At 34.4% G+C, this 17467-nt stretch overlaps 3 protein-coding genes across 3 annotated transcripts; 2 read left to right on the top strand and 1 right to left on the bottom strand.

Moving 5' to 3' along the window:
• Positions 1–4884: 4884 nt before the first annotated feature.
• LOC106176909 (leucine-rich melanocyte differentiation-associated protein) lies at positions 4885–8861 on the top strand. The gene is made up of 7 exons (XM_087004246.1): positions 4885–4995; positions 6336–6436; positions 6674–6805; positions 7015–7149; positions 7462–7588; positions 7929–8013; positions 8284–8861. The coding sequence occupies exons 1-7, from the start codon at positions 4900–4902 to the stop codon at positions 8361–8363; spliced, it is 756 nt and encodes a 251-aa protein (XP_086860372.1). The 5' UTR covers positions 4885–4899; the 3' UTR covers positions 8364–8861.
• A 1008-nt stretch (positions 8862–9869) lies between these two features.
• Positions 9870–15362, top strand: LOC106176834 (methionyl-tRNA formyltransferase, mitochondrial). Its single transcript, XM_013559379.2, has 11 exons — positions 9870–10004; positions 10689–11217; positions 11629–11692; positions 12202–12344; positions 12485–12607; positions 13013–13115; positions 13277–13352; positions 13693–13781; positions 14091–14163; positions 14517–14617; positions 14926–15362. Exons 2-11 carry the CDS (start codon positions 10829–10831, stop codon positions 15067–15069), a joined length of 1305 nt encoding a protein of 434 aa, XP_013414833.2. The 5' UTR covers positions 9870–10004; positions 10689–10828; the 3' UTR covers positions 15070–15362.
• Positions 15315–17312, bottom strand: LOC106176858 (protein NATD1). The gene is made up of 3 exons (XM_013559410.3): positions 17099–17312; positions 16659–16786; positions 15315–16500 (listed from the first exon to the last, which is right to left on the bottom strand). Exons 1-3 carry the CDS (start codon positions 17280–17282, stop codon positions 16375–16377), a joined length of 438 nt encoding a protein of 145 aa, XP_013414864.3. The 5' UTR covers positions 17283–17312; the 3' UTR covers positions 15315–16374.
• Positions 17313–17467: the final 155 nt, after the last annotated feature.

Genomic DNA, 17467 nt, shown 5'->3' with positions numbered 1-17467 from the left:
TCTTTTCTTTTTGCTAAGTGGCCTGGTTAATTGTTTATTAATGGTGTCTTAACAAGTAAGCCAACAAATATAAAAAAAAGAGTACAAGGAGAAAGTTATAGGCATTTGCGCACTTTTGTACAACGAGCTTGAGAGCTGGTGGTACACATGGTTTAAGTCATGACCCATCTAGTCTGCTGGCTGCAGCCGGCTCCATGTCATGTCAGCCAATACAAAGAAAGATTAAGCTCATTCAAGTTAAATGGTAGCCATGGATGTATCTGTTTTAGTTGTGAATACTCTAGTTATAATTACTTTTATTCAATGGCATAAGCAATGAACACAGGATCTGGTAGGGAATATTCACAAATTTTTTCAGAATTTCTTTGAAATCTGGGTATATTTATTTTATTTAGCAAAGTGGCACCTTCTTTTACAAAGAACAATGCATGTGAAATTTGAAAATCTGGACCAACATAGGTCATACAGGTCTTACTACTCCATACAAATCCAATCTAACTGCTCAACAGACACAAAGATTAAGCATTTATACACCTAATTCTGTTTATGAAGATAAGCATGTTGCCAAAAAATTGATGCATTTTCTGCTTTACTTGGGTTTACAAATAGAGACAGTGGACTGTGTTAGTCATGCATATACTACCTAGACATAAACTGCAGAAACCCCCAGAATATTTCAAATTTCTTGATCCATTATTTAGCCTTATATGTACATTGTACTATAAACAGTATAAATCCCCATAAATCACATGTCAAATCACCCAGGTAAGTGTAATTCCAGGTATGTTTCACAATTCAAAACATTACCAGATAACCAAGTATAGGCATGCAAAATGGGCGAATACTAAATTCAGAGATAATACAATGTTTCATTACAATCACACTGCAAGATAACCAAGTTTGGGCATGTGATTCAATAAAAACAAATTCCAGTGATACTCAGAATGGTTTTGTTACTCACAGCTATTTAGGAATTCTGTTATGTTGGTTTTTGCATGCAGATCATCATTTATCCTCTTTCTGACTTGAAAAATTGTTTCAAGGGGGAATTTTTTCCTTTTCTTTACTTTTCTTTGTTTATTTATTTATTTAACATTTTGAAAAAGTAAACATCCATATATATAAATACAATTAAGCATTTGTTGCTTTGCATTAAATGTCATTTTTCTCTAAATGAATCATAACATGCAAGAATTTTTCTGGTCATGTCCATTATGAAAAATGATATTATGACTCAAATGAAAGCAAAAAACTTTGCATGTTTCACAATCTATGACTACACTCTTTATTGAATGTATTCATTTATCATATATACCTGGTTCTGGGTGCTTGAAGGCCTACAATACACATGCAAGCAGGTTATTTGTACTGCCTGCGGTATTCATCTGGCCTTGCAGGGTGATTGAAGGAAAAGGATAAACTAATAATGGACCCTCAGAATGGAAAAAGCAATAACTTTGTAATACTGCTATCCCCAAAAGATTTATCTTTCAAAAATAACTAGGGAGTTAGGGTTGGCCAACTGTTTTGAATCACTTTACGAGGTTCTTGGTATATTTTTGTAAAACATTACAGCTAGATGACTTGGAATGACCTCCATTTTTTTTCTTTTCAGCTATGGTTCAAAATGACTTTCAAGTTCAAAATGGGGTGGTAACCCTATAAAATAGGTAAATGTGGTAAATTTTTCCCCCTTCTTTCACCAAATAGTAGCTAGGTTAACTGAAATCTGTGTTCATCAAAATGATATGTGCATATACTGCCATAGTTAAAACACAAAGTACATGTAGATCTTAATTATACCACTCTAGACAAGCTAGCAGTCCACCTATCAAACATCTGGAGTTTTGCAAAGGTGCTCAAAACGATGGTAGACTGAAAAAAACATGCATGCTTAAGTGTGGGTAAAGTGTTTTTAATTTTCCCAGGTTGTTGCTGTGTTATGGGGAGTGTCTGGATATAGTTTACCTCAGGAAAATTATATTAGTTACATATGAGTTTTTGCAGTTTTGGGCATCTTTAATCCTTTTCACTTTTTTCAGTTGAGACTGTATATATATATATATTTTTTTTTCAAAACGGGCCCTCTCGAGGAAATCAAAATACTGTTGATTCTTTCCTTATTGCTTTAAGCTAGGGCCCTATTGGTGGGTCCTAGTGTAATGAAAGGCAAAATACACGCCCGTGTTCGTAGAATCATTGCTACTGGTTGTGCCACATAAATTTGTGATGTCACATCTGTAGCATCGGGGCCGTAGCGATAGTCCGAAGGTTCAATAGTCCGAAGGTTCAATGGTCCGAATGTGCATTGAAGGTTCATTGGTCCGAAGGTTCGATAGTCCGAAGGTTCATTGGTCCGAAGGTTCATTAGTCCGAAGGTTCGATAGTCCGAAGGTTCGATAGTCCGAATGTAGGCCCGCTGTATAAGTGTATAGTGAATTACATGTACAGGGGCGGATCCAAGATTATTTGAAGGGGGGTCCGCGGTTGCAAAGCCCCCACCCCCCTTGGCGTAGGATCTGGGGCCCGCTAAAGGGCCCCGAAAATTGTTGGTGTCTCAAAATGACCACCTATTTATCTAGAGACACATCTGTGAATATCTGTAAAAAATCTATCAGTCGCCCTGGTAGAGGTTTTAAAAGTTAGGTCTGCACGGGCAAAAATAACGTCAATACTAGCATATTACATTAGTTACAAAAAAAAAAAAAAAAAGAAAAGAAAAAACAGATCTTGATGTTTTTCATGGGATTGGAAGTTGACGATATTTAACTGCAAAGGTTTATTTTGTAAAATCAAATGGAAATTTTCTCACGAGTCACAAGTGTATCTACTTTTTGCAGAGTACGTTTTTCTTCGTTTAAATGAATTTGTTACAAAGACAGCATTTTTGATGTTGTTCATCAGATTAGAAGTTTAACTGTTTTAGAATATTTCAACATGTTCAAACTGCCTTCTCACTTGTATTTTACGTTTAATAAATAAATAAATAAATAAATAAATAAATAAATAAATAAATAAATAGGCCCACCGGGTTGATATGGCGTTGCCACATTTCTATTCAGATTATAAACGTTTCAGCACCTTCAGTATTGCTGGGGAAGAGGGGGTGGAATTAAATATGTATTACTATTTGTGGATATTTGAGCATTGTATTCTGATACAATTTTTATGTTTAAAGGCCTAGTAAGGGAAAAGCTTGTTTTCGTAAATGCTCGTAATTTTTGTTTATATGCCAAGTTTACACTCCAGTTAATTCATCCTCATCCCTATGAGTAATAGGCCTACAATACTGCTGGCGGAACGGCTGTTTTTTTTTTTTTTTTTTTTTTTTTTTTTTTTTTGGGGGGGGGGGGGGGGAGGGGAGGGGAGTGGGCTGTGCGAACAACAACATAGTTTGTTTGGAAATGCAATTATTCTATAACTTTTACATAATTTAAGAAATGTGTAGGTTAGAAGAATTTGAATTCTAATCATAGTATCTTAAGACATCGTAAGAAAATGTCATTATAGGCGTCCTCTCATTTTATGCGTTCCAATCTTTATTCAATATTTCATGTGAAACATGTATGGTGTTCATGAGTTGGAAAGGGTAGCCATTGCATATCCCCAAACTTCCCCACATTGTAAAGAGTAGTTCACGGAAACAATACGACCTATATGGATAATTTTCACGTGCGTTTCGGTCGCACTCAAAACGAAATGATAAAGATTCTAGAAGCTGAGTTCACACGAAAGTTAATCACCCCCTAGCAGCTCCAGGATTGCTAACAGGGGCGGATCCAGAGATATTTTCTGACAGTCTTCCAAATTATCTTTGTGGATCCATCCATTTTTGACCGTCTTCCGACAGAAAAAGATAGATACCCGTCAATATTAACTTGAAAATCTGACCGTCTTCTGGAAGACCCAGAAGACGGCCTAAATCCGCCCCTGGCTAATCTGATTGCAGGCTACAGTGAGAATCCTGGTGGAGTTGGATCAATCTACGTAGAATGATAGTTTCGTTGGGAACGCACCCTTAGATTCCGTTTGTAATTATAATTCTTAAAATCGAAGAACATCTTAAAATGTTTCGGACTATCGAACCTTCGGACTAATGAACCTTCGGACTATCGAACCTTCGGACTAATGAACCTTCGGACCAATGGACCTTTAATTTTCGGACTAATGAACCTTCGGACCAATGAACCTTTTTGATGAAAATCTGATGAAAAATTTACGAATTTTCGGACCAATGAACCTTCGGACCAATGAACCTTCGGACTATCGAGACGCCCCCGTAGCGTCACTGTAAACTGGTAGATTTGTTCCCTTGACAGATCTTGACTCTGAGATAATATCAGATATATTCTGTCTGGAGTTATTTCCATAGCAATATCTAGCACTTTATAGCAGTGTGAACAGTCGAACTTGTTTTTAAAAATAAAAGTAATGATAATCATAAGTATAGCACAAATGCACACCGGCCAACGCACACAATTAACACGCACGTCACATACACGAGACAGCTGGGATCAACGAGGTCTCAAAGAAGAAAGTGGCTTACCCTAATGCTACATAGTCGAATTACTCATTTTACGTTTACCATCATAGAGTACGCAAGTGGTTCTAATGAACCGTGTTTGTGAGCGTAGAGCAAACCGAAGTTAGGAACGTAACGTTCATATTTGCTGTAATTTAGATTTTATATTCAGTTTGATATTTTGCTGAGGTCATGGTGGTCTTTACTCTATTTTATTCCTGCGCAACCAAAATACGTTTTACCTCTCCTAATGTGAGGTTATATTTTGAATGGTGCTTCAGAAATAATCATCTGGCCTCTTGAGTACAGGCTGTTATTAGGAACCAAGCACAGGTTTACACGTGCTCTCATTTCCGAAATAGGTCATCAGTCATGTGATGTCAACAAGCGGAATGGCCGAGAAGGAAGAGGAGCAGAATAGAGAAAGTAAAAATGCCGAAGAAACCGTGGCAGTAACAGTTCAAAATGGTCAGGTAAGTACCTCATTTAAACCAAAAATATATGTTAGATATCATGAAACATTATGAACTATGTCTCTGACATGTGAGCTGACTGTATTCCAAAAACAATTTTAAAAATTACATTCGTTAAAAAATTTCCTACAAGGGACCTTTGACCGGCTTAATTATAACTATTTTCGGCCTTACATGCTCTGCTTCAGTTAGCACGAAATTTCATGCGTTTGCACTCTTTTTTTATTGTCTCTTATATGTGCTCTTTGTATAAATAATTAAAATTTGACTATTTGAACGACTTTGATTGATACGCCTTGCAAGCAGCTAAACTTATCTTTCTTGGTGAAGGATTTGCCTAAGGACTTGCTCTGCTACTGACTTACTTGCAGTAACTTATTAGCAGACCAACACCTTACAATGAAGAAACAAAGGATTTGAATAACAAACATTGTTTTGACCTGACAGACTTTTACGTGATACAGAGACACAAAAACATCAGCTCACAATAATTCTCAGCATCTTACTACTGTATGAATATAAGGATCGATGTCACGTACTGCAAGAGCCAGTAGAGGTCAATAATTGGATGAATATGCAAAGCAAACAGCATTGTTTCAACTGATACTCCCCAGATTGTTCTGGTATTTGTGCACATGCAGTTACATCCATACATTGGAGTGATTATGCCATGCGCACACAGCACTAGAAAGGCTTAGTGGCTTTAGTGGGCTTTTACGAACTTGGGTGATGGATAACTTTAAGTGATTAAAGCATGGACCATACTAGTAGAATATGTTCAAGGCACAAGAGGGTTGGTATCTGATGCACTGAGCACACAGGCAGTCATGCACAAGCTGATATGAGCCAGATATATATATCTGCTTTATACTTACGTAAGAGTTTATTTTTTAGTGTAAGCTGAATCATTATCAAGGTGAACTCTTCACTCACTTATGTAAGGGAGTGCTTAGGGATCATATCCACTTCCTAAAGTCAATTGTATATGTAGTCATTACAATATTGCTGTAGGCTGTTGACTTGTTAATCAATGTACAACCTCAAGTACATATTTTTTGTCATTATCTAAATCCACCGCACCCCACATCACCATTTTTCTTTTTAATGATTATTTTTCTCATCCCTCCTCCCCCCTACCACTTAAATTTGTATCTTGGACTCCCTTCAAGATCCAATTCGCACAGTGGGCATTGCTACTTTCCTAAAATATTTTTGGCTTGTATTCACTTTACTAGATTATTTCAATAATAATTTTAATAATTAAGATTTGATAATAGTGATGTTTTCTGTCTTTTTACTCATGCATTTTATTTCAGCTTGTATATTGTTTCTACTTCCAGCTTTCCTTCATGGGTTATGACTGTGACAGAATTCCTGACCATCTGGCCAAATCATATGGTGCTGTGACAAGGACATTAGACTTAAGCTTTAATAGAATCAGGTGATTTAAACATATTGTATCACCATTCAGAAATAAACTATTTAGGTACCTTAGGATATGAATGAACATTAAATAAAGTCATTTTATTTAATTTCACGTTAGAATTTCAATGGGCAGAGTAAAATTGCATGGATTTTGATCGATTAGAAAAAAGTTTGAGAATTATAATTACGAACAATTTCAAAAACTTATGATGTAATGTGAATTTTTAAATATTTGCCATTTACTTAATTTTAGTACTCTGGATGGACTAGAAAATTTTCCAAATTTAGAAGAACTTATCTTGGACAACAATGAAGTTGATGACAGCATTAATATCCCACAGATGACAAAACTTCATACAATCAGCCTAAATAAGAACAGAATATCCTTTGATCAAAATGCAATATGATTGGATGTTTGAATGTGTTAAATAAGATTATAAGTACTATATGAAATCACCATTTATTTCATTATGGAACTTTCATCTAGATTTGACTACTTATATTAATTTGGATCTTTAATTCTTTTCTTTAAAACAAGAAAAATAGGTTTAAATTCCTTATTTGGCCATCTTTCTTTAACTTATATAACATATCAGATTTAGAAAGCCTTCTGGAACAAATCAACAAGAATTGCCCCTCACTAACATTCCTCAGTTTACTAGGAAATGTGGCATGCCCAAATCAGCTGTCAAGTTTAGACAAGGATGATGACGATTACAGGAGATACAGGTGAGTTGTTTATGTAGATGGCATTGAAATATTGTTTGTCATTGTAAGGATGTTTCAATAAATAATCAAAACATTTTTTTTTCATTTTTGTATTAGAACAGAAAAATAACTTGAATATTCGTTATCTGTAAAGTTTTCAACTATTTTTTTGACAAATTAAAGCAACTTGAGAGCAAATCATAGATATTACAAATTACATCATATGTTAAATCACTTTTTGCCATGAAGTTAAAAGTTGACTGTGTTCCAGAATGTAGATTTTGCATCATCAGTGAACACTTCTGTTGGATACATTTTCTTACCATTTTGTAGAATGTATGTATTGTATCGTGTACCTCGTCTAAAGTTTCTGGACTCATCACCAGTCAAAGAAGCAGAACGGGCTGAAGCAAAGAGGCAAGGTGCCTTCTTGAGTGTTGTTCGTCCAGCAGATACAGAGGTTGGTGAATTTTTTATATTGCCATATATAATAATAATCACAACTTCGCCTAATAAATTGTTTTTTTTCTGTTAAAGGCCCCAAAAGAAGACATTATCTTCTTTGAAATTTGCACATTTTTAAATTTTGGGTTTTGTTCTAATTTTGACCAGTTACATTGCTATTAGCTCTTGTTCACTGTGTCAAATGAGAAAGTATTGTAAGAGGCCTACTGACAAACCTAATGAATGAATTCAAAAGTAAAAGTATGACAAATGCCTGGAATATTTGTATTAAATGTTAGTACACTATTTTTGTAGCCCATAATATGTATATTAAATGTTAGCATGCTACTTTGTAGGATGATAACCCAGATATGGAAAGTCCTACAGCATCACAGTACACACCCCTCTCTACATCCCTGAGAGAGGGAGGGGGGAAAGGAGGTAAAATTAAGATATGGTTATCTTATTACAAATATCTTTTTACTTGAAAAGGAAAAGAAACCACTTGTTATTTGAAGAAAGTATAAATTTCACTATTTTTTATTAATTGTTATACACTTTTTGCATATTTTGTAAGAGTTTGCATTCATCCAAATATGTCAGCAAACTTGTAGACTCTTATGTCTAAATGTGGTTTATGTTCAACATTTGACCTCTAAAATGAAAAGCACCATTGACTAATAGATCTTTCTGTTTTATTATTGTTTACAGGTGTCCTTGGAGTTAGCAAGTATGTGTACTATGGGAGGCATTCAGAGGGTAACAGATTTATCAAAAACAACGACTTATGAAGACTTGTGCAATTAAGTTGAAAGATGAACAGTTTTGAAAATGTATAATCTGACCAACAGATTGATTCATTCTGAAGAGGGTCAAGTTGAAATGCTGATAAACTTGTTTTGCGTTGAGTGTACTTAAAACATGAATCAAATTAGTGCCTAATGAATCATTGTCAGTTTCCATCTTATAGGAAGAAATAGTTTTTTTTTTACATTATTAAAACTTTGTCTTTTTTTAGTGCAACCAAATAAACAGTTGCTTTGCTTTAAGATAAAAAGTTTTGTACAACTAAAAAACTCAAAAGTTTTAAGTAAGGTAATACTTAAGATACTTTGTGCTTTGAAACAATAACATGCACTGTACATATGCACATTTTTGTACTTTGTACTGTAAAATTTTTTTCATTTGCTTGGTATCAGTGGGTGCGGTATGTGCTGATGGTGTCTTCACATCATTATGTAACCAAGGAGAGCTTTGCAATCTAAATAAACTTAGGTCAAATGAGTTTATTTTGATTTTTAGTTTTATAGCTATATTATGATAATTTATATGCCTAACTTATGAGTGTTAATTAACTTATGAGTGTTTATGAAATGTCTTGGCAACAGTGCATTTCCCACTTATTCTTTGACCAGTGCTTACATTTGAATGTTCTTAATGACATAAAACAAATGATGAAACATATTTGAACTTTGTTTAATAAACATTGAATATAATTGACATTAAATCTCCCTAGTTTATACATACATCATATGTTATATAAGTGCACATTTTCTTTGGAAACTTTTTTATGCCCAAAGGTAAATTTTATTTTAAATTGTGAAATCGCAACCATTAAGTTGCAATTTTTAATGTAGTGGAAACACAAGAGAGGCATACTGCTTTGAGACTGCCCATAAGCTATTAAGGTCATTTCCATGCATGTGCTATATCAATCTTCCACAAGGGGATGAGGCATTAAAGGGATGAGTGCTATAAATGAACGATATGCCTGAAGTAATCTTATAAAACTTAATCATCATCTCCTGACGAACTTTGCAACCTCTCCACCATCAGACTTTTTTGACAGGGCTGCAGACATAAGTCGATGCCGAAAACTGAGGAAAAACATGCGGCAACTATTCCGAGAGTTAGGGTGAATTAAAGGGATGAGTGCTATAAATGAAAGATATGCCTGAAGTAATCTTATAAAATTTAATCATCATCTCCTGACAAACTTTGCAACCTCTCCACCATCAGACTTTTGAATCATGTGCAGTTCAAAGCAGGAATGGTTTAAGGAATTTCTCATTTTCCCTGATTGAGGATGGGGAATCCCCTCCCCCCCCCTCCCCTTAATATATGGTATCACCTATCACCAATATTAAAACTCCTTGATCAATCACCAGGATTAAAACAAGTCAATTACCAATAAATGAAAGCAATCAGCCTTTGGCAAGAATCACTGTAACGCTATTGAACTCTATTGCTATGTTTTCACGAATCATGCAGGTTTTTGGGAAGGTAAATTATTAGAAGTACGTGTTATCGGTGACTAGTTATTTCCCATCTGCAACCATCTGCACGTTTCGTAAGTTGGAAAGGACACTACTGTTACGGCTTCTTTTTCACATCCAATCGACATTTTGTAATTTAGAAATTCGTTTTGCAAGGTATGTGTGCATATTAACTTGTGTATTATACAGTTGTCTATGTCATATACATGGTTTAGAAATAATAATAATACACAAAAGCGGATACCAAAAACTAGATTTTTACCTCGTTCACCCTAACTCTCGGAATAGTTGCCGCATGTTTTTCCTCAGTTTTCGGCATCGACTTATGTCTGCAGCCCTGTCAAAAAAGGCGCGCCTCATGGATATTTTGCTGATAACTGACAAATAGAGTAAAATTTCATACACAATAATTTCTAAAGGGGCACCGAAACAAATATTTGATATTTTAAACAGATTTCAGTTATGATACCTTGAAATTTAGGTATCATAATGATATTTTTCACTGTGGAACCATACTACATTGCAGAACTGCATACATATTTGACATAAAAATCATTCTCATGCCACCCTTGGGTTATTTCAAGATTGAATTAAATAACTCGAATAATTATTTTGGGGAAAAATTCTGTGCAGCTTTTCATTCTTGTTATAATGACCAGACGTACCTTTTTGGTCAAACATACATATACCTTTATTGACGTGACACATATGTATATGTAAAAAGTTTTCAATTAAATTAGGTAATGCTGCTTAACTTGTTAAAAATGTTAATAGAATGAAGAGTTAATTGTTGTGACAGTTGTTTATTTGAAAATTTGTGGATACATCTTGTTTTACCAGATAGCTGCTGAATGTGTGCCTGCCATATGAGCTGGGATCTGCTTATAACCCTGCACAGTCAAGTCCTCTATTCGTTGAATTACAAGAAAACAGCCAGTTGATTACATTGATGTCAACAAGCCAACAGAAAAAAACACAATATGTTCCACTTGCGGATGTCTGTTAAAACTTCCTTACCATGCTGTATGCAGATAAGGACATTACCAAAAAACAATCAAACTGAAGTGTATCTGCTTCAATATGGTTCCAGAAATATTGTTCAAAAACTCGCCTACTCTGGGTTTCAACTCCAAGAAGGTGTAAGAAAATCAACTGGACTTTTCCCAAGAACATTTGGTTTTTTAACACCTAGAAGAGGCAATAAAGGATTAGTTCCTATTGAATTATGTGGCAAGAGGTTTTGCAGTTCATGCACATTTGTCAACAAGAAAGTACCAGTCTCTTTTCGTGTAGAACCTCCTTGGAGAATTTTATTTATTGGAACTGATGAATTTTCTTTGGAAACTTTAAAAGCATTGAATGATGCAAGGTGAGTTTTTGATCTCGAAAATGTATGACCATCAAGTTTTCAATCAAATCTATGAGAATTAATCTGATTTTTTTTTTTTTTTTACGCAACTGATAGCTTACTAAATGACTGTTAAAGGTATTCTATTTAGGACTTTGATACTTAATCAAATTTTCCTCAAGAAAAAATAAACAGTTTTCTTTTACACACAAACCATTGCACGATCCAGAAATATGCAGGATATTGAAACAAATATATGACTTTGGGCCCATTTGGGGCATTGTAAAACATTTAAAGACATTATGTAGGCCTATGCCTTTAAACACTGATCTTATTTCTCATCAGAAGCAGATTCATAGGGTTGTCGTATCTATTTTAAGTGCAGTCATCATCTTTTTTATGAACTATTATAACTTTTTATATTTTTTTCAGATTAAGGGATAATCATACCCTAATAGAACATTTAGATGTAGTTGCTCTAAAGTTGAAGAAACCTGTAAGTATCATTCAATTGAAGAATAAATCAGTACTTTGTTTCTAAGTGACCATTTCCACAGATATTTGGATTGATGTATCTCCCTGGGGAGTCTCACAAAATTGCTAAAAACTCAACCGGCTTAAAATCTGTCACGCCTAGTAAAGCTGATTCGGTAGGCGTGACATACATTTAAGCTGATTAGTTGATAGCAATTTAGTGAGACTCCCCAGGGAGTTAGACAGATCTGGATGGATTGATCTAGGTATAGGAACCCAGTCTTACAGTGTTCTCTTGCAAACTGTTAAAGAGGCTGTTCAGTATAGTTTAGGTAGCAGTAGCTACTGGGGACTCTATAGGGACTCACTGAGTGATTTACAAACCTCTTGTTTCCAGTGTACTTGTATAGTCACCTGCTTCTATGTGTTCTACTCAAAGCTAGAAGGAATATTAGAATATTAATGAGATTTGTATTTGGTGTATATTCGATGACCGTAATGAGGGTCAGTATTGAAAAATTTCTTTTACAGTGCCCTGTGAGAAAATATGCAGATGAAAATGGATTAAATGTCTCAGACTGGCCAATTGGAGACAAACACAACACATATGATGTAGGTGTTGTCAGCTCTTTTGGAAGGCTGATTCCAGAGAGGGTTATACACATGTTTCCTTAGTAAGTAAAACTAATAAAGGATTCTTAGATTTCATGAATAAGCAGTTGTGATATTTGAGTGTATTGTAAATGAAAGGTGTTTCCATTTTAATTTTACATTTAAAGAAAATGCAATTTAAACTTGTAATAATTTTTTCCAGTGGTATTCTGAATGTCCACCCCAGTATACTACCGAGGTGGCGAGGTGCTTCACCTATAGCACATTGTCTGCTTCATAATGATGCAGTGACTGGGGTCACTATTACAGAAATAAGACCAAAGCAGTAAGTGTTGTGGAATCACTGAATAATGTGAGGTAATGGGGATCACCCCAAATAGCTTTAAACAAGGGTGTCAGTCTGTGTTGCATCATATGAGACTAAAAAACACAATGATCTGATATCCAGTCCTCTTTGCTTTCCAAATTGTTTTGATTTCATGTTGTGAACATGATTAAGTGTGATGCAACTCAGAAAAGTTCATTGATATTTTTTACCTATATTCCCTTGCACTATCTCATCAGTGCGGTTGTTTTCTGAGTATTAAGTACATAGAATTTGTTATCAGTCTTATTATGGATTGTAAGCTTATTGAAGTCAACATGTTATAATCTGTAAATGAGAAGAAAAAGTACTTTTCTAGATATTGTGATATTAACTTTTCATTATATCTATTTTTTTCCATTCTAGCTTTGATATTGGGCCTATACTTATATCTGAGAAGATTTCAGTTCCACCAAAGATCACTCGAGCCCAATTAGAAAAAACCTTGGCCATCAGAGGAGGACATTTGGTAATTCATCTTGCTACAAGTACTGAAGAACTGTATTTTGATTCATAAAATAATGACAAAATAAATTAATAAATGGTTACATATTAATCTGAAGTATACTACTTAGTTTCAAGTTTACTATATATACTGTATATATAACATTGCTAATTGTTTATTTTCAGCTTGTGGAGGCTTTGTCTGATTTGCATTGGTTGGAGAGATTTGAGAGTGAGCAAGACCCATCAAGAATAACTTATGGTACTTTTTTATAAAATATATAAAGCACTCCATAACACTGAAACTTACAGCTGAGAAAAAGTGCTTTGATTTGCACCACAGTGTATTTTGATTTCACTTTTGGTCAACTCTTGTCTTCTAAGGGTCATTTTAAGCAAATAAATCATTGTTTGACTTTTGAAATATTGGAATGTAAATTGTTTTTAGTCATTCATGTTTACATTTTGTAAACACGCACACAAACATACACATGGGGTAATTTAATTTTTCTTGTGCACATGGGGTAATTTTATTTTTCTTGTTTTATTATTTTCTATATATATGTGAATAACTATGACTCTGAAATGCTTTTAAATTACAGCCCACAAGTTACATTCAGATTTGGCTAAAGTAAACTGGGAATGGAGTATGGCAGAAATCTTTAGGAAATACAGGGCTCTGCATGATCTGGTATATATTATTAGTAATTACAGTGGGATTTTCTCCCCAAATGACCTGTGCCTATATCCTAAAGGCATGTTGTCTCTTTAACATAACCAAATCCTTTTTCACACTGCTTGAAAATGGAATAAATATATCTACTTATTCATTCTAGAAGAATTTCATTGTTAATTATCCTCAAACATGCTAATGCATGTATTACTTGGATTATGACTAGAAAAAGCTCACCATCCTTTGCCAGATGGAGGAGTTAGACGATGTTGTTTTTATCACACCAATATTTGGTCTATGAAATAAACTTCAGTTGTTCATTTTCAGATGGATTTAAAAAGTCAATATCGAGGTCGAACTATTAAATTCAGAAACATGGTGGACATAGATGAAATAGCTGGTATGCATCATATGACAGTTTTTGAAAATATTAACAACAGTTTGGATTAGGCTAGCACAATTGCCAATCTGCATCAAAAACCTGCTTATTAGTTAGTCAGAAAGTTTTCATTTATGATAGATCCTGAAATTTGATTTACCTGTTGACTGTTTCGACTCTTCACTCTGACAGACTTGGACAAAAGAAAGAAATATTAAGATAGTCTTTGTATTTTGGCTTCTTTATGAAGGTAGACAGTTACAGATAATGCAATACTTCTCATGCTGCAACACTAACACAAACGTTCTTGACCTCTTGTATGTGCCGCTGTATTATTGAATAAGAAGTATAGTTACATAAACTTAAAATTACAGGTCAGATTTCACGGATAGAAGAACATGATGGCCACAGGTCTCGCCCCCCTGGGTATGCCCTTTTCATCCCCTGGGCAAAAACAGTGTGTGTGAAATGTGGAGTAAGTTGTGTATTTTTACAATTGTCACCACCAATTGAAGCTTTATTTGTGGCTTCGACTCCTTTGTGAACTGTATTTTGTTAGTTTGTGCTTTGACCTAAAGCAGTTTTAGTTTAAAAGCAATTTTGGCATCCAGAGAAATGGTGCAACTTTTTTTATTAATTAAAATTCTTAAATAAGATCATTGAAATTCTTGTTTTAGCTGCTTTTACCTTTGAGTTTTTTTTTTTTTTTTTTTTTTTTTTTTTTCAATTTGTGAGTGGTATTTGATTTTCACTCTACTTAAATGTTACTTTTCTGTATTTCAGGACGGATGGGTAGGATTCAAGACTGTTATTTACAGGAAAACTTTGCCAGCATCCGAGTTTTACAATGGCTACTTGCAATCTGAAAAATCTGAACCTTTGTTTTATGGCGAACCTGAAAAACTTAAAATGGTTCATGCCATTTGACATTTGCTTAAGATTGCCTTTGCTGGATTTTCAGTCCTCTCAGTAGTTGTATATAGATTACTTTTACAGTGGAGGATTCATAGTTTTACATTACCCAAGTCTTTTTGGGATGTTTTTTGTTAATGTGTCATCTAAAGGATATAACATGAATTGTTTGCCGTAATTGGTTGGGATTATCAACATAAAGAAATGTTCAGAGTGAAACTGTCAAGACTCAAAATTAGTTTGAAATTGAAAAGACTGCATCCGATATCTGTTAGTATTTATTTCAGATAAATTATTTCAAATATAAATCAGTGTTTCATTCTTATTTTATAAGGAATAAAATTATAAGAAATGTCAAGTATCAACTGAACAAACACATGCAACATGTACTATTTAGACAGTTTCAGTGCACGCATGGAAGACATACAATTATATTCTTGTTGCTACTGCACAAATGTGTTAAGCACCATATCTACATTAGGACAACAGTTAGTATTGCTCCATGCTAAAAGACTAAATTTATGTGTGTCTTCATAAATAGTTTCTTAACATGTAATTATCCATTAAAATACTTGTAATGAATTAGTTCTAACTGATAGACTGACTAATAACCACAATAAAAATCAGTATTGCAACAAAAATTGCTATCACTAAGGTATGCCACAACTTATTAAATGTACTGCATCTTCTTCACTTTACAAGAGCACTAAAAACTATTGGAAGGGTGGCAAAATTAAGATATTTCAGTCATAAAACAGTTCCTTATAATGCCCTCTGCAGTAAAAATATTTTTAATTTTTGTCTTACAAAAATAATCTTTGATATATACACAATATAAAATGTAAATATATAATGCTCCTAGTATGCCCTTTTCTTACAAACTGTTCAGTGAGAGCTAATAGGGCACAAAAGTGAGATTAGAAGTGGACAGGATTTTGCAAGATTTCATCACTTCCTGGGACATGTAAGATATTGCGCAACGTTCTGATGGTCAAACAAACAGCTGTCAATATGGTTTTCTGCTTTTTTTTAGGGGGGGGGGGGGTAGTCACCAAAGTAGCAGGAAAAGCTGTTCAATCTTTTTTTTTTCGGTTCCCTGTAGATAATCTCAAACAGGGCAAATGGGAAAGACTGAGTGGGCAGGTTTTGACAATCACTTGAGCGAACTGATGCCGTGCATAACTGTGCTGTCCCTGGAGGTGGGTGCATTCCACAATAACTTCCAACATTAGTGGTATTATTGCCCACATGCAAACAAGACTTCGATGCCCTATGCAAATAAATTATTGTCAGTTTGCGGGCCACGTCTTTCTGAAAATGCTATTTCCCAACTGGAACATTTCTTGAGTAATACTGTGGAAGTTTGTTGTCTTCAAGATATTTCTGTAAGTAAGTACAGCTCAGTCTCATTTTTGCATCTTGTTCCACTACAAAATCAAAGGCAGCCTGAAACAAATATTCAAACAATTACTTTTTTGTTTTTTTCAGAGATTTTGTGGTAAAAATTTTGCCACCATATTCAGTGACAAGTGATACCCTTATATAATCTCACAATATTTGATTTCATATTATTCACAAAATGAAAAGAAAAAAGTGGAAAATACCTTTGCTAAAAGTTTAGCTATTCCTTTTCCTCTAAAGACCGGTGGAACTTCTGTGTGATATAAATCATAGAATCCATCTCTTATGATGTCATACTGCAATAATGCTTTATTCTCACTGTTTGCACCATCTGCAAGAAGGATAAACTAATGAATCTTAAGTAACATTACATTTTAATTCATAGTTTATTCCACAATTAATTTATACATGTAAAACCAAAAAAAGTCAATGAAAGAGTTTAAATGTGTTTAAAAAAGCAAAAACTGGTTTTATGGTTTAATATTGAGATTAGGGACAATGAAAGCAAAGCTGATATTACTCTCCCATTACGTTGGTCAAACCGAGCCAAAAATTACCCTTGAAACTCAAAATGTAGATCTACAGTGTACTAGCCAGTGCCCAGCGCCAGTGGTCAACTTCAAGTTCAAAGTGCACATTTTACCTTCCGAACGTATTTTGATGTAGAATTCTTTCTTTGCCTTGTCATGACCGACGACATAAGGCATCGTCGCTGCATTAGCTTCAGCCTGAGATATCGAATTACTCATAGCAACTCGCTGAATGTTGTTTGCCTGTATCAAAAGACGGGCATTTTTTGCTAAGAAAAGCGGCCGTATGCTATTCATCGCATTTGGTTAATAGGTCAAGGTCAAGCTGATATGCGTAATAATCTCATCTAATCATTTTGAAAGAAAGGTTATTGTACGAAATTACGAAATTGATATAAGCAGGATATATTTAGCAGTGATTCGAAATCTCCTGCTGAATAAAATCTTTGGAATCAGCCATTCAATTTCATATGCTATGAATG

Source organism: Lingula anatina, chromosome 2, assembly GCF_051362555.1.
Source record: "Lingula anatina isolate TDL-2025a chromosome 2, LinAna3.0, whole genome shotgun sequence".
Lineage (NCBI taxonomy): Eukaryota > Metazoa > Brachiopoda > Lingulata > Lingulida > Lingulidae > Lingula > Lingula anatina.
This window is presented reverse-complemented; position numbering and strand designations above follow the sequence as displayed.